Here is an 18143-nt window from a genome sequence, read left to right as displayed (position 1 = left end):
CCCAGACTGCTCACCCGCCCCTCATTCTGCGCAGTTCTGCCAACAGATGAAGTCGCTCATCATTGTCTTTGTTGGTTGCATCGAAGTCATTCCGGGACACGTGGTTTCTCAGCCTCTTTTGAATCGCAGCCGAAATGGAAGATGGCTGCTCTGCAAACTGTTAATCGGTAATGCACAACATTGCCGGCGAAAAGAAAGAGCACTGCTATAGATCCGGAAACAAAGCACTTCTAATCAATGTGGCGTTTGTTGTGAATGTGCTTACGTCTGATAGCAGCGACGACATTGACGGCGACGTGGCAGCGATGACGTGGTAGGGCAGGTTGCCTCAACATTGTCCTCGCCATACATTCATACAGGCATACATTGGCCTGCAGATGACTCAGTCTCTCTGGGGCTTCGTTTTCGCGTAAAGCAAACAAAGCTGATGGTCATGGGGTTTGCTCGTGCAAGCCAGTGAGAAATATGTGGAGTGATGCTTGCGGCTATCTCGCCCCAACATTTCTTCTGGATTTCCCAAACTGAGAGGCTGCCCCAGTAACCTTGTCACATATTCTAAAATGCTCCTTTTAAAGCCACCAATGCGATGCCTTGACGAAGCTTGCACGTCACTAACCATCCATAACCCCGCTTTACAGTTATAGCAGTGCCGTTCTCGAACGCTGACAGCCGCGGCTTGTTACATGTGATCGGAGCACGGGAAGCAGAGTTAAACAGTTACACGAGTCAACAAAATAAGTAGTCGGATGGAGGAAGGTGGTGGTGGGAGGGAGGTGGCTGGCCTCCCCAACATTATAGATTTCGCACAACACTTCTACTATCTCCCATCCTGACTCTTTTTTAAGCAACCCTGTTACAACAACTATTGGCTAACAATGGAATTTTTGTGGCACTTGAATATTGTTGTAAGTGGGTTTGACTGTAAGTGCTTTAAAATAGAGGTGCCGACCAAAAATACAGTCACCGACTGATCATTTGGACGTGCTTGATTAACGTATTTACACGACTCTACTGTGCCCCCAACTGTAATTCAAAAAAATAACTTACTGTCCTTTTAATTTACTTCCTGCCACGAAAATGTGGCAGGAAATTGAAGAACAGAAGTATTCTTTCCAACGCGACCAAGATGGCTGCAACAGCATACGTCGTTCAGCAGGCGGCGTGGCATGAAAAAAGCCCCCTTTTTACGCTTCTTTCTGTCAAAATATAGCTCACGGCGGTTACATAAATTGGTATTGCGGCTAAAATATTGATCCCTGACGCGGGAAACTTGGTCAGAACATGCGGCAGTGTTTGTATATTATGAAAATACCATTTTCAAGAAACCCATTTTCTCGAGATTTCTTGATCTCTAAGACCTGTGTCCGATGACGTAACAACTTCCAGCGTATAACAGAAATTTGCTATGTGGCCTCGAGAGGCACCTTTTAACGGGACATAAAGTTGGGGGGGAGCACTCACCGCTAGACACTGCACCTCCACCATGGCTGGCTGGGGGGCGGGGTGGTTCTCCTTGGTGGGCGTCTCGGAGGACAATGCTGTCCTCTGGTGGCACTCCTCGCCAGCTCCTTCCGCGTCGGCCTCCTCGTCAGAGGAAATGGAGATGGTCAGGCACTCTGCGGCGAAAACAGTGAGCCTGTCACCTTCCTTCCTGGCAAGTTGTGCGACAGAAGTGGCAGCACTCAACAGCATTTTGCATTGTGTGAGCGCTCTGCCAGCACTTTCTCAAACTGCTATGTTTACCCAATTCTAACTCATACAGAGCACACAAGGAGCAACAAACTCAGAACGGTGAAGAAGACTGGCGAGCAGCACCTTGTTTTTACATCACAAAACCTTTTTCAGTGACCCTGCCTGCTTCAGAAACTTCTCTTTAGAGACTTGCTAGAAGCAAGGAGCTCTCCTGCATCACATAACCATAAAAAGACTTCCAAAGAATGTTTGGAGACCAACGAATGAAATATTTTCCCAAACAGACTACATTCTTTTGTAAATATTCATCGAACATTCACAAAATCGTAAAATGAGCCCAAACGTGCAAGGTTTACGAAAATTTCAGGTCAGTCAACAAGCATGCTTTTAAGACACACTAATTGGGTAGCTTCAGCAGTTTGCTTGTCAATTAGAACACAGTGTCAGGGTGTCTACTACATTGACGTTTTCAAATTCGCCAATTTTTCCCTGACTATATTTATGAATTCTCTGGCAGTAAATGACACTGATGTTCAGGCACAAGGAAATACAGCTTTCCAAGTTACTATGCCAGCCCCTAATTTTCAACAACTACTACGTACCAGTAAGCAGAAGGTCAATTTCAATTAATTGTGTGTTTAACGATATTCCAACCAACTGGCCCCGCTGACACTCACAAATGCTGCAAAACACACCATTACTAGTGGATTGCACAGGCTGAGTTGAAAGCTTCCCTTCCTTGAGGCATACTACTACAAGGTTCATACAGATCGTGCTAAAGGCCAAAATTCAAGGAGGATGAAGCAAACTTCAGTCACGCACATAATACTATAAAATATTCAAATCTACCTCTTATGTGCAATTCTTTACAGCTAAGCAGTCAGTGAACTGCACACACACTAGAAGCTATTCAAGTGGCCCAAAGTCAACTTTCTTGCTGAAGTAGCGTCGATAGCTTTTTGGCACATCAGACCCTTTACTCAATGAGAGTTAGTAGTGTCCGGCTTCACCAAAAGATACTCGTCTCGTTAAAGCCAAATGCCTGAAACTTTTTCTCTAAGCATTTGTACAGCCCAGGCACGAAAATAGCTACAATGGCTGCAATGTTAACCAACTAGCAAAACAGCTAGAATAGTGGTACAGCTTAGTCGCCTGATCTGGTTTCCTCTAGCGCCTCGGTGGCCATGGTGATTTAAAAAGGTCAGTTGCTAGGGGCCGTAACAAGCCAGACTGCAACTGCTAGGCAAAAGTCTCAAAAGAAAACACAGTTAAGCCTCAATATAATGAAGTCGGTAAAATCAGCAATGTGCTTCGTTACATCGAAATTTCATTCTATTGAAATTAGACCTTTTATGCAAATAAATACAGTCACTGATCAATTTTTCTTACAAGGAAAGGGGTCGCAGAATTTTATGAATTATTGAGCGATTAAAATTTGAATGAGAGAACAATTCATTTTGATAAATTTGGGAGTCACTGATGAATGATATGGCTTCGTGCCGCATATGTCAACAATATCTTGGTGATACGAATTGTGGAGACGGGTTTGCAAGAGGCTCACCCTACGAGTGACAGTCAAGAAAGGGCATGACGCTCCTCCACTTCGCAATGCACAAAGGCGCTACAGCAGGGTTCGTCAACTCTCCGACACGGCGCAGAAGGCTCCAGAGACCGATCGTAAACAAATGTGGGTTTATTCACCCAAGATACAGCACAGTGCGACAGTCACAATGCTTACGGGCAAAGGCTCACCGCGAAACCGATCGAGTATGCGTGCCCGCTGCGCTAGGGCTAACCGGTGAGCGGTTCACCAAGCGCAAGAACTTTGGAGTTTTGCATACTTTGCATACATGGCAGATTATCTTTAAAACAGGGTGCGTGGCTGCGTATGCGCTCAACCGCACTTTCAGCCTTGCGCGGCCACGACTGAGATGTGCGCCAACTTACCCCCCCCCCCCCCCCCTTCACCCGGCCCCTTGCGTGCGCTTGATCGCATTACCAAGAGCTCATTTCGTTCTTTCCCTTTCCCTTTGCTCATGCAATAGGCGGCACTCATGAAGCCACCATCTTTCTTCTCTCACCCTTGCACACTTTTACTCAAACCTACAGCACAGCAAGCGCAGGGGGTGACAGGATCTTATCGCACTTGGACTTTATACGGAACATGATGTGGCTCCACTTCTGCGGTCGCTCTTGGCACGCGGTGTGCGACTTGAGAGGTATGTTTGCAAACAGCCACTTGTAATTCGAAAATTGAAACACCTGCATCTGCAGAAGTTTCCATTTATTGTCTCAGCATTCGTTTGCAGCGGCAGTGAAATTTTGTTATATTGAAACGGCATACAAACAAGCTTCGTTATATTGAGGTTCTAAATCCATGGTGTCCTATAGGCAAGAGGTTATGAAAAGTTAAATACATCGATGACCAATTTTCCGGCCCTCAAGGGATCACGAAAATGTCCAAAAAATCAGGCAGTCCAAAAAAACAAATGTACCCCCCAAAAACTCAATTTATTGCTTACTACTGAGTTAGAGGCTGGAAAAAGTGATTAATGGTCTTCTGAACCATGATTTGCTTGCGTGCAAGCAGGTCCGCCTGAATTTCGGCGAGAGTCATCGTGTCGCCGTAAGCCGACGAAAGAGTTGCGACCGCTTGCATCAGCTCAGCTTAGGTCGGCTGCGCTGCTGCAGGCGAGTCGTCGTCGCTCTCAGACTCTGCAAGCACTTGGCGAATGATTTATTCATCCGTGAGCCTGGCGCACAATTCCAACTTGCTGTCCACATCCGTGAACTCCGAAAACGAGACGGTCAAGGCAATTTCGACGCCTGCAGTGTGAAGGTCGTCGATGAGATGCTCACTACCAGACAGCTGCTCGACGACACTATCCTAGTCCAAGACAGCTGAGTCGCCATTCAACACAAATCCCGCGTGGCGGAAGCAGTTGCGCAGTGTTGTGGGTGCCGCCAACTTCCACGTATCAGCGAGCGTGCCAAGTGCTTTAAGCAAATTGACAGAGTAGGCTTTTCCACTGTCGAGGCACAACACCACACGCGAAAGCAAGCGTGACTGATAGTTCACCTTCAGGTTGCGTATCACGCCTTGGTCTATCGACTGTAGGACACTTGTCGTGTTCGGTGGCAAGAACTCGATTCACACAGACTTCAAGTTGTTTATGTGCCCGTGTGCAGCGCAGTTGTCGACAAACAACAAAACTTTGTGGCCTTCTAGATCAAATTTATTATCTAGTTTTCTCACATAGCTTTCAAAAAACTGTTGTGTTATCCATGCCTTCTTGTTCACCTCGTACAAGACAGGCAGGGACTTTACGCCTTTAAGGGGATCACGCGGGGGTCAACTCTGGAAAAACGACCCAAAAATCACTTTTTAGAAAGTTGCAGATTTCAAATCTTTGACCCCTTTTCTATAAGCTTTCAAGGTATTTCCGCTGAAATTGACTGCTAAATATTATGAATATATACACAAGGCAATATGCGAAAATTTCGTGAAAATAGGTGGAAAGGTCGCGCTTTTCGAGCGTCCCTAGCTCCGAAACGGCAGTACGCGGCGCAGCCATGCTGGTACCGTTGAAAAGTGCGCCTCTTCTCTTTTTGACGCCTCTCTTTCATTTCCTGATAGAGAGAAGAGCAAGCATAAAAAAACAAAAAAGTCTGAAGGTCGTGGAGCTGCTTGTCACGGTCGCCGATTGGCTTGCTCCGTCATGTGCGTTCTATGAGCCGCCCCATTGGCCGGGTCTGGAAGCGAGCTGACTGCTGCCCCGTTTGTTTACGTGTTGGATATTCGAGGTACGCCGCCGCTTCATCGCTTTATTCGGATTTGAGTTTTCTATTTCATTTTGTGGTTTCGAGCATGACTGGGCGGATGTGGACGACGAAATACACGACCAAGCACCACTTTGGCAGCCGCAAGCGCAAGCCGCCGAACATCCGAAGGATAAGTAGTCCTAGCAGAGATGTGTCCGCGCGCGAGCTTGCGAGAGACTGTCGGCGCATTGCCGGGCAGTTCGCAGGCTGTTGCAGCCTAGAGTTTCAGTGGTGGTGATACCGAACTAATAACGACCTTTTCCAATGCTTCCGGGCCTGCAACATCCTGTAAATGCTCCACGACGTACCCCGATTGTGCCACCGCCATCACCGAGATGAACGACGAAGTGCGGTCCAAGCGCGTGCATCTGCCGGCCGTGAAGACGAACCGTGCATCAGCAACGGTTGCACCATACAGTCGCATCTTGAGTCACAATTCATCTTGTCGGAGGTGTTGAATATGACTGCCGCCACTCTCCGCGCGTCACTTGGTTCTGTGCCGGCAACCAAACGGAAGATAGGGTTTACGGCTGGAGGAGCATGCTCGGTGGCGACGGACTCAAGCGAGTCGAGTGGCTGAGAAAGATGCCTTGCGCAAGAAGAGGGCACAAAAAGCACATGAAAGCAAGCATAAAAGATCCAAGAAGCCAAGAGATCAACCTGACACCTGCAACTACAAGGCCGGTGGTTTCTATTCGAATGAACATGGCCCAAAACTTCGAACACCTTTTTCTCAAAACTTCTTTCTACCATCAAGGTCAACTTGCAAAGCCAATATCTCAGCCACCGTTATGAATATTTTCACTACGTTTGTTTTGTTACATTCACTGTGCACCACTGCACACAGTGACATGTTTTGTTTTCAAAATAGTTGCTTCAATAATTTGTTATCTTTTGTTTTCACAGTCAAGATTTTCATGCAACTGAAGTAGCTGCCAAACAATGAGAATATAAAAAAAATTCTGTTAGGCTAAAAAAATTACAGGAATGTCACTGTGTGGCAGATACATATAGGAGTGCTATCAATGTTTGCTTGAACTCCTAGCATCAATATAGAGGTGTGCAGGCATTTTGCGAAAATGAAAGCAGAAAAATTTTGTAAAAAAAAAAAAAAGTACTTCATATATTGCAGCCATATTTTTACAGTTTTGTTCATGTGATATTATTAACACCTGTGCAAAATTTTATCAATATCGGCTGGTAAATAAAAAAGTTATCTTTGATCCCCATATCCCCCCTTAAAGCACCTCGGAGCTTTCGACTTGCCGATGACGAGCATCAGCAGATTTTCTGTCCCCGACATATTGCTGCCGACCAAAACAGTAACTCATTCCTTGCTGTGTTTTCCACCATGGCAAGGGTCACCAGCAAAGGCAAGAGTCTTCTCAGGCATAAGCTTAAAGAAAGTCCGGTCTCGTCGCAAGTGATGTCGTCCGGCGAGTACTCCTGTAAGAGCGACTGCAGCTTTTCACAGCGGTAGTCCGCAATGACACTCAGCTCAACAGCTGCACTTTCACCGCACAGTTTCTTAAAACTGAGATGCACGCATTTCGCAGTTTCTTAGCCAGCCGTCACTGGAGCTTAAGTCCTTCAATGTTCATCTGAAGCGCTATCGTCTCGGCTTCCTGTTTGAGGAGAGCATCGGAGATGGGAACCTTGCGGGCCACCGTCGACTTCAGCCATACGAGGAGAGCCTCCTTGAGCTTTGGATAGGTGCCTTGGCTTACATTTTTCTGATGACACCCAGTAGACTTTTCTGCCGCCTCCAAAATCTTTTGCTTGTTTTTCATGTAGCCCGAAAGAGTCTGTTTGGAAATTTTAAACTCTTTTAAGATGTCTGCCTGTGATTGGCCACCTTCGACGAGCTTGACGATTGCCGCTTTCTTTGCCATCGATATTGTGGTATACTTGGCTCGGTTCATCAGAACTCTCGAGGCTGACGACAACATAGATTTCTTCTAAATTGTGAATCGGCAAGCTTGGCTAAGCAGCACACAGCGCAGTCTTCGGGAAGTTGTCACACCGACTTCGTTGAGTGCCTCCTTGCTGCCACGTTGCACGCAAAAATAAAGGTTCCGGAAACAGCGTCTTGAAGCACTGAAGCCAATTCAATCAAATGCGAGCCACAGTAGCGACAGAACGTGCTTTTCGCATCTCCGCAGCACGACCACAACTAGGCCTACTCGCTAAGCTCGTCAACGCACGACAAACACAAACAGACAATCGAAAGAAGGGGAAAAAAAAAGTATTGCGTGATGGCAGTGACGCTGTTGCGGAAGCAGGAGCTGCTAGCGTATAGCCTCAATCCAGCGTCCAAGTAGCTGAGGAGCCGCCATGCAAGACCGGCACCGGTTTCGAGGCTACAGGAGGAAAATGTAAACAAACAAGATGGCGTCGACACAGCTCAAAATGCGCGGCAGTTGGCCTGGCTGAAATTTCGAAAAATCGAACAGCCCTCCTTAGAGTGTCCGAAATTTTGAGCCACGTAATACATTGACTTTATGAGGTGTGCCCTGGGGCCAGGAAAAAGTCAGAAAAATCAAGCATGTCCGAAAAATTAGGCGTCTGAAAAATCAGTTGTCGACTGTACTTCGTTACATAGAGAATTCCATTATAGTGAAGTATGTTATATTGAGGTTTAACTGTATATACAATTGCTCCCCAATAGATATTGTCCACGGTATCGTACCGATTCAGAATTTGTTACTTTAATTGTTCAGAACTCCACCCCCGACATGCTCCCAAAGACTGCGTTAGTTTTCAAGGAGCTTTAAGGGCCTTGAATCACTTCTTCCAAATTCGAGGGTTTCAAGGAGGTGTATGAACTTTGCTACTAGCTTTGCCATTACCACTGAGCGAACCAATTTCCCTCATTCAAAGCAAATGTGATAAAAGTCCCTGTTTTTTCCCTGAAATATCACAGGTTTTCCCTCATGGTAGACGCCCTGAGTGTAGGCCAACAGCAAATTCTTTTTGAGGCTCAAGGAACTTACCGGGCTCCCTCTTCCCCCTACGGGAGGCAGGCATGCTCCGCACGGGCTTGGCTGGCTGCATGGCGGCTGCCACAGACAGGATCGGCCGTGTCTGGCCGTTCGTCGTCACGGCAGCCTGTCTCACAGTGAGCACGTTGTTGTTGCTGACAGCCGGCAGTAACGGCCTCACTGCCATGTCGTTCCCATAGAAAGTGCGCTTGCTAATTTTCGCTTCAGTCGGCTGCAGCTGCTGGCTACCAGCACCGAGGCCGCCGCCTGCCGCCGCTCCTCCGTCCAAGTTGAGGCGTCGTTTCGGACCATACACCCTGCGGAGTGCAGCGCAATGTTACGAACATGCCGCCCAGATAGGTTCGGAAAGCACACTTGAAGGGATGATGCTAATTAGAAAAATAGGTTGAGCTGCATTAGTAAATTACCTTTCAGCAATACCACCAAGAAAGCCACTCTTACGGTGACAAGAGGCTTAATCAGCAAGTAAAGACATCAAAGCAAAAGGCTGGATGGGCCTTGGCATTGCCGCACTAGTTCACTGCGACATCAATGGATCTGCTCAAACCTAGCTAATTCTTTATCGATAAGCAACGGTAACATTGTAGTATTCCAAAGGAGCCCAAGACTGAACTTTGCAAGTTCCATGAACTCAAGATTACTACGCAGGAGCCACAACAGCCTGAGAGGGTCAAAGGCCAACTGCAATGAAATTTCACTTGGGCTAAGCTACAGGGCTGGTAACTGTTTAATTTTCTTATGAACAGCCCTTAAATAGCACCTTAGCCTAGAGTGTGGGAATCTGGTGGTTAGCCAGTATGATGTAGAATTTCAGACAGTGGTTTAACATTCTCCAGCCAGCGCCTGAACTTGGAAGTTGAGCCATGTGCTGTGCTGGTTCTCCACATCTGGAGTTCCATTTTTTGTAAAATATTCATCGTAATATAAACATAAAATTTTGTATGGAGACTGGTCTATATAGAGTCTTTAACAGGCCTTTAACATGGTCTCGCGTTTCATTGCTGCTGATTTCTAAAGGCAGCCAATTAATGTTTTCTTTGATTGACACTAAATCAGATTAATTTCCAGTACGCTGACCTTCTACAGGTGTGACTTGTGCTACGTGTTATTAGAGTGCGGTGGGGGAGAGTGCTGACCTCTGCTTGGACCTGTCGGCGGCCAAGATCTGGCGGCAGCAGAAGTCGCACTTGTTGACGTCGTGACTGATTTGGCCGCAGCGGCTGCAGACAACGTAGATGCCGGCATTGCTCCCCTGGCCTTGCGTGTCCACCACTGCGACCTGAAACAAAAGACAGCCGTGCTGAGGAAAGCCGCCTCAACAAAAGAATGCCCTCACACTGCCGGGGATGGTTATGCTGTGAATATCATAAAGACCCACACCCTATGTCAAAATTGTACATAAGGTATTCTGACTGAGCACTGCATATACTAGTTCACCTGCGTATACTAAAAAATAAAAATAAATACAGATCCTCTGCACTGTGAGAATCAATGTTGTGCAAAGCATCTCACAGGTAGCTGATTATGTAGCGTCATTTGGGGTTGTGACGGTGCAAATTATCTGTCTGTGTAAGGTGAACATTTGTGTGGGTGTGCGTGAAACAGCAGCAAGCAGCAGAATGGCACGACGGCTGTATTATTGTGCTTCAGTGACAAAACGTCACAAGCTGATCTTTTACGACCACAGTCGATCCTGAAGTTAATGCACTGGGTAAACCAACAAAATGAAAGCATGTCGACAGCGGCATGACGATGATGGCAACGGGCACATGACAATGTCATGAAGGTGGTAACAACGAGATGTTTTGTGCTGTCCTCTTCCTACAGCTTACTGGTGCAGTGCAATTAATTAGAGACAGACACCCACCAAAATGTTACCAAAAGAGGCAAAGAATGAAAGGCGAGTTCACTTTCAACACATGTTCACACCGACTAAAGTGATAGGGGTCGCGTATCTGATGTAACTCGTAATACACGACTAGCGGCTAATGTTCACATATAGCGCCAGCGGTAAGCTTGAAATTTTGCGTTGCACTGAGCTCAAACAATGTGGGGGAAAAGCAGATACCAGCCGGCATGCAGACAAACATATTTTAACCCTGTTTTGCACAATGGCTGTGACATGCTGTCTGTTCTCCTGACTCAACGTGGTTTTTCTGGCATAACTGGTTGCACGCTACTTTTAAGTACCCTATATTGCAGACTGTAAGTCACACCTTTGCATAAGTCGCACTTCCACTTCTCACGACTTTCAAAGAAAACAAAAATGGTATATAGGTGGACCAGCTATAAGGCGCACCTATTATAACACGAACCGGCATGATTACAAGCAATGATGCAGCACGCTTGTACACTCACTACAAAGTGCCGAACTGTGAGGGCACCAAATTTCCATTAACAAAATTTTTACGAGCCACAGGTTCTAGCAGAAGAAAACTTCAACCAACACTTCCCTTAAGTGCACAAGGCCTCATCATCTGAAGCAGTCAAAATGCTCTGCTACTTTGGCTGGCAGCACTGCTGGGTCAACGTTGTCGGTCTCAGAAAAACCTTTATGCAACATTGTAGGCATGACGCTAGCATTGCCTCTATGGTGTGGTGTGCTCGGGACAAACACGCGAATGCTCGCAACACACCTGCCTGAACCTTAACACCCGTATCAATAGTGAAACAGAATGCTGAAGCATCGAGAGTTCTCACAATGGCGACTGACGGTGGCAATAACCAAATGGTGCTTGCTCCAACAGGTGTGCGTCAAGCACCACAATGTACAATAAAAATTGTGGCGCCCTTTTCTTATTTTATGTGTCCAAGGGTGGGACTGCCAAAGTCATTCTGGAGCAAATTTTGGAGCAAGAAAAATTTTGTTTTGGAGCAGTTTAGAGCAGACTAAATTTCATTTTGGAGCAGCTTGGAGCAGGCCAATCTGAATTTTGGAGGAATAATGGAATATGGAATATGGCAGTGCACTTCGAAACCACAATGAAACAGAATAAACCAACACGAGCGCTGTACCACAACGGTCTTAATTAAGCAACGTCTTTACTGAATTTTGAAGCAGATTACCCCGACAATGAAACTGTCTAGTACGTGCAAATTTTGGTAAAAGTGCCCGTAGATTTTTTAATTAGTGGTAGTAACCTCAAAAACATGCATTCTGCATTAGTGAGTCTGAAATTTCGAAAAGTAGCCCAAGACCTTTCTTTATAAGTACATTTTTCTTTAGTGTCTCCACAGTGTGGGTGAAGTGCCTGGAAATGAGCTTCACCAATGGACCATACAGGGAAGCCAGAGTTATTATTGCGATAGCAATCATATAGACAGTCCAGGTGCATTTCTGCCATCGGCATCGCCGTTGCTGTGATGTTCCGCATAAAGTCCAAGGGTGATAATGTTGTCACCATGCGCCGTATGAGTGAGTGAAAGTGTGTTAGGGTCAGCTGATGATGGCGACTCAATCTTGCGCGTGCGAGGGAGGAAAGCGGAGGGGAAAGCACGCCATGTTCCATCATGCACAAAGCACCGGGGGGCGGGGGTGTCTACTCCGGCAGCTGCTGTGTCTGGCGCAGCTGCACGGGTCTTGAAAGCGATCTGCAATAGGGACAGATCGCATGCTCCGAGTGCTGACAGCTATGCGTGTGCTGTGTTTTTGCTGCTTAGTTCGCGTTGAAGCGAGAGGTAGCACGAAGGTCAATTCACTTGCTGCTGCCACTCTTCTTCACGCCAGCGTTTTGACAGCGAATGCACGCGGTGATCGTGTGAGATGTGTTCACGTTTGCTTGTGTGCGCGTGACACCATGCTTGTTAATTTATATAGTAAGTGAATGTTTACAAGTTTATATGGCCGATAAAACTATGATCCTTACTTTGTACAGCTGTCTACTAAATTGCTATTGCAATTGATGCTTCGCCTTTCGGACAAAAGTGCAACTTTTTGAAAGCCATTTCTACCTAATAGACTAGGGTGATTCCAGGCCCCTAATGCTTAACTTACTGGTATAACGTAAAACTACAACAATCCGTTTTTATTCAAAATCTGCCATTAGCCCTTCGTGATAGGCCAAAATGGCTCGCGCCTCGCCACATGGGCATAAAAACAGACTGGAATGGTTTTACATTATACCGGTCCTGGGGACAGAGATGCCTGCCCACCGAACCCACTGCGGCGGACGCCTCTCTAATATCTGGTGTGCACACAGCGCCCTCAGCCTACTTTTCGTTTTTTTGCGTCTCACGGAACAATGTGCCGCTTAGCCCGCTTAACCCTATTCTAGCACACTCTGAATACAGCCGCCCTGGGCCGTTACGACAGCAGTGACAACAGCCGGCAGCGGTCACACATGTACCGGCCACTTGCCGGAAGCACCGAAAAGTTCAGTGTTGCAAGTGCAAAAATTACGAGAAACTGTGTGGGAGGTGCCGCCACGTGGCGTGCAGAATGTGAACGGCTGCACTCTTTTTCGGAGAACAAATCCGCTCGCCGTTCACGGCCACTGCTGGAGCGCCCATGCCGAAGCCGTTCTGGCGCAGCGTGGCACAATTTTGGTCAATTTTCTGTTTGGCACAGTGTGGCGGAGGAGCCCCAACCCTGTATGTCGGTTCCATGGACTTAACCTTTTTTTAAAAAAAGGAAAAGCTAAACTATAACAGCGAACCAGTACGTGTGACAACCAATCACGGAGGGACCCATATCAGAGTGGCCAAGCTGGCTGCATGCCTACGGTCTGTCTACACGGTGAGCCCTGGGAACTAACATCTGTTAAAATTGCATGAGCATTCGAATCAAGTACGACCCGAAATCTGCGTTACCGTACCGCCATCGGCATTTCAAAATGGCTGCCTCATATGTGCTTCAAGCCTAACTGCCATAGCTTCCTCCATGTGCAGTAGTATGTGTGCTTAGGTTAGTCCACTGTCCGTTTTCCCATTTTCTGTGTTTGCACTCTCAGCATGGAAGTGCCGACTGCGAAGACACGCCGAGTTCATCACGATGCTGCAATTAAAAGGAAAGCGATTACATGTGCGGAGACGAACAGAAATTGGGCCACATCACGAGTTTCGGAGTTCCTGAAACTTGCGTGTGGGACTGGCGCAAAAAGGAGAGGGGGACTTCGGCGGCTGCTGCTCACGGCGCGGCCCCTATCTTGAAAGTGATCTGCAATGAGACTCTACACATCTGGCGCACCACGCTGTGTTCTCGTCACTAAGTTCACTTTGAACCGAGAGGCCGCACAAAGGTCAATTCGCTCACTCCTGCTACCAGACTTTCTCACTCCAGTGTTTTGAGAAAGTTTCTGCAGTCATTGAATGAGACGTGTTCATGTTTGCCTGTGCGCGCACGGCACCACGCTTGTTAATTTATTTGGTAAGCAAATGTTTAAAAGTTTATATGGCCAATAAAACTACTATCTTTACTTTTTGTATAGCTGTCTACTAATTTGCTATCGAAATCAATCCTTCGACTTACGAAAAACTGCGACTTTTTTTATTTATTGCAACTTTAGTGCATTGGGAGTAAATTTTAGTTTTTCCAAATGAGAGAAAGTTGTATTTCTGTAATGAATGAGGTCCACGATAATGTAAAGGACTTTTCTTTTTTTAGGTCATGGCAAACGGGCGAGCGTTACAATTGAGGGCATTTTTTCCCCCTTCTTTTTGGTCACGGAAAACGGGTGCCTGTTACAATCGAGGGCATGCTAGAAGCGAGCAAATACAGTATTTTCACTGCAAGTTTGACAGTATAGATCTCGAAACCAGGGCCATCCTCAGTATTCACTCCAATCTGACCGGCTACAGTGAGTAGACTGCAACATGTGGCATAAACTAATTAACTAAAACAAAGAATTTGAAATGTTAATTATTCAATTATGCATTTCAATTTTTATGCTATTCATGTCCGCCGCTTATAGTAATCTGATTCAGGAGTGTGGTTACGCTATCTGCCACAGGTGATTAAAAAGTTCTGTTCAATCTAAAAAAAAAAAAAAAATTCCCTGTATAATAACACAAAACTCTATAAGATGCACCAATGAAAATATTGCAAAAAAAAAAAAAATACTACTGATAGTCCAGAAAATACCGTACGTTTATCATGTGCAAACTGTTTTAGTAACGATCTAGTTGGCAAAAGCTTTTCACTAACAAACAAAAAAAAAAACAGCTGCAGATGGGGAATACCCTTATCAACAAGACACATTTTTGAAGCATGCAACAAACTTCTTTTACAAGGTGAGACACCGTGACCTACAAGGGCAAATCAGAAAGTCCTTGTTCCTATTTTTTATTAGCCAAAATAAGGTACATACAGGTAATTACAAATATACATACTTTTCTACGTACCTTACACTATATTTCCTAATAGTTCCCACACCAGTTCAGACATTTGTCCTATCACAGCACTAAATTTGAGATGCCCCTGTGGTAGAATTTATCCGGCTGACTGTGGAGCCACCGTCAGACTGTTGTCTTGGCTTCATCGTTGCACTTGAATTGCTGTCCTGCAAGGAACTTCTCAAAGCAAGACCCCTCTCCCTAAACGTGGGCTGCAATTCCCTGTGGATTTCGATGGGCATTCGTCCCTAGCTCCATAGAAAACGAATTGCACTTCGTTGCTCGTACGCCGTGGAGATGTGAAGCACAACCGCCATTGTCAACAAATGACAGCAGCACCGAGCCGCATAGCTACCGGCAGATAAGGCTGGGCCGGTCCAAGAAAGGTCCACCACTGGGAATGGATACGTTGACTCCGCATTTACAGCCGTAATTTGGCTAAAATAAAAAATAGCAGCAAAAACTTCTGATTCGCCCTTGTAGTCTGCGACACTGTGCTCCACAGAAGCACTGGCTTGTGCAATTTTGAATTTTCGCAGTTATATGCACGTTAAAATAAAAACAATGCTTGCATTCAGCACTCACCCTTTGTTGTTGTTCCTGAGAAGGCGTCAGTTTGCACACAGCGACAGGACTTGTCGTACTACGGGCAGGTGACCTGCATTGCATGACAAGCCAAAGATCCTTTGCTCAACTACCACAAACAAAACTGCATTTCTTGCACTGCAGTGAATATGCATTTCTGGATGCATATGCAGAAAAAACATCAATGCTCTCTTTGTTGCAGCTAAAAGTGTTCATGAACGGGAAAGAGTGTCATCCACCCAACCCTAGCATGAAGTTACTGAGGAAACCAACAAAGGAAACCCAAAGGAAACAAGAAGGAAACCCAGATTGTAGAGCGACCACTCCAGAAAGGCATTGTTCCCACATTCGAACCCCAGACCAGGTCAAATCTTTCTTCAGCAGCAAAGCTTTGTTTTCTGAGAAACCCGTACAGGTTTTTTTTCGTACCTTCGTGCTACAGTCAGGTGGATGACAATTTCTCCTTTTCACGAACCTTCCTCTACCTTGGAGGTCTCAGCAGAACTGATTTGCCATAAAAGCATTCAAGTAAAAATTATTTCCCAGGAAACCAAGGCCATTTTATTCTGTTCCGGGTGTCTATGAAGCTGCTATGCCTTATTTTAAAAATCAAAGCTCTCTCCAATGCAAAAACACTTAAAGTGTGAGGTTTAACGACTCAAAACCGCACAGTGGCTTATGAAGGATGCCATAGTAGAGTGCTTCAGATAGACTTCTATTACCTGGGGTTGTCCAACGTGCACCTAAATCTAAGTACATGGGCATTTCTGCATTTCCCCTGCAACAAGATGCGGCAGCCACAGCCGGGAATGAAACTCATGAGCTCATGCTTACTGGAAGAATTAGACAGTCGCTAAGCCACCACAGTGGTTGATACAAAATTATATGTGGCTTATTTTCTTCTGCAGGAAACACTGATGGAAAAAAGGAAGTTGGGACCTTTGCTGTAACCTGTCTCCTAACACAAATATACTTCCTAGTAAGACCACATTTAGGTGAGCCCCCTTCTGTGAGGCTGATGTTTTAACATTGCTTTCCACAGCAAACAGCACTTAACCCTGTGATGAGTACCATCGTACACAAACAGTGGCGACTGAACATCTATAAAAAGGATGCGCCTTTTCAGAACAAAGTACCGCCCAGCGTTGCTCCGTAGTTGCCGCAACCTTCCATGACTTCTCAAAATAATTCCTACTGCCCTGTCGCCCCCTTCAGCTTCCATCAAAACTTATTTGTTTTTTTGGTTTGCTCTATGGTGGCTGCCACTGCAGCCGTTTGAAACTACTGCCACTTCCCCTAGTTTGGAATCAGTTTAGAGAACTTACTTCTATGTTGTTTCTCATGACTCAAAGCATTGCCGTGAGATGTTGGGCCGCACGACCCTTCCGTAGATGCGCGACTAATTCGTTTACAGACGGGCGCTCACAAACCTGAAAATACTGGAGCACATGCGTCTTATCTTGTGAGGAACGTGGGAACGGACAAAATCTAGTCCAGCATCCAAAACAAAATTGATTACTGTGGGTTTCTCACTTGCTTTGTTTTTCTAGTGGGTGCACACTGCAGAACTTGCTTGCAGGCTGCTCACATGACATGTCTTGCTTTTACTATAGCCACATGCCCCTGGGGCTGTATTCTCTAACGATCCACAGCCATTATTCCTTTTTCTGGACATTTGTCATTAGTTCAGACGAGGCTTCAGACTGCCACGCAACTGTCACTGCTGGGATCGTGCTCTCCAGTGCAAGACATGATAAAAATGAAATTATTCAAAATGCAAGCCCTAGTTGTGTTGACCAGGGCTTGTAACCTATCTAAAACCTATCTCAAGCTTTGCTCTAGTTTATCCATGTATCCAACAATAAATCATGTAAGAAACTGCGCCTATAAAAAAAATTCCATCGCGTAACTGGAGCAAAGAAATACTAGGCAAATCGTTAAGTACCTATAACTACTTATAATCCACATGTTCCCGAACATTCAGACATAAGTAGTGAGGATGTTAAATTTGACAGCCTGTGATAGCAAACTAGAGCAGCTAAAAACATTAGAACAGCAAAACAGTCAATGAACAAAATCTTCAGTAATATGTAACAAAAACAATATCCAATATATATACATATTTTTTATTGTTTCCAATTACCCTTTACTGGCCATGGGCATGTCTTTAACAATATCTTGCTCAACTCAAAATTGAACCCATAGGCCCAACATCTATGTGTGTTGCTAATCTAAAGTGCATGCGTGACCACCACAGGCAAACCTTTTGCATCTTTAAAGGGAAGCTGAAAGGTTTTTCAGAAAAAATGAGTGAACATTTGTACATAATGGTTTTCAACCCTCCGAATTCGAATATCGTATCGAAATTGAGCAAAAGAAAGCGCAAATATATTTTATTTCGACGAAAAGTGCAGCAGCGGACACGCCCAGCTCGCGCGTCTAGTTGCCGCCTGTGATTGGTCGGGCGCGTCGTGACGTCAACTTTAGTAACCGACCGCTGCCGCTACACATGAAGCGTGGTGCCAGGTAGTTTGGTGCTGTTTTTCTGAGACGGTAATGGAAAATTTAGAGAGACTGCATTTTTCGGAGGAGTTCGGCGTTACTCCCTACACGTACGAGCCGATTGCGAAGAGCCGGCCTCTCGAAGAATCAAACGATGCTGGTGCGAGCAGTGCTTTCGACGCGAACGAAAGCAAAGTCTTGGGATCTCCT

General features: G+C 45.8%; 1 protein-coding gene across 7 annotated transcripts in view; it reads right to left on the bottom strand.

Annotated features, from left to right (window-relative positions):
- LOC142584906 (uncharacterized) overlaps positions 1-18143 on the bottom strand; it is a 140212-nt gene that overhangs the window by 82200 nt on the left and 39869 nt on the right. For all 7 annotated transcript variants that reach the window (XM_075695247.1, XM_075695248.1, XM_075695246.1 and 4 more), the window contains 4 exons: positions 15432-15504; positions 9653-9795; positions 8508-8812; positions 1462-1616 (listed from right to left, as the gene is read on the bottom strand). In XM_075695247.1, coding sequence (XP_075551362.1) covers positions 1462-1616; positions 8508-8812; positions 9653-9795; positions 15432-15504 — 676 coding nt within the window. The remainder of the gene's footprint in view (positions 1-1461; positions 1617-8507; positions 8813-9652; positions 9796-15431; positions 15505-18143) is intronic.

The sequence above is a fragment of the Dermacentor variabilis genome, chromosome 6 (genome assembly GCF_050947875.1).
Source record: "Dermacentor variabilis isolate Ectoservices chromosome 6, ASM5094787v1, whole genome shotgun sequence".
In the NCBI taxonomy this organism is placed as follows: Eukaryota; Metazoa; Arthropoda; class Arachnida; order Ixodida; family Ixodidae; genus Dermacentor; species Dermacentor variabilis.
Note: the sequence above shows the minus strand (reverse complement) of the source record. Positions and strands in the feature narration are given on the sequence as shown.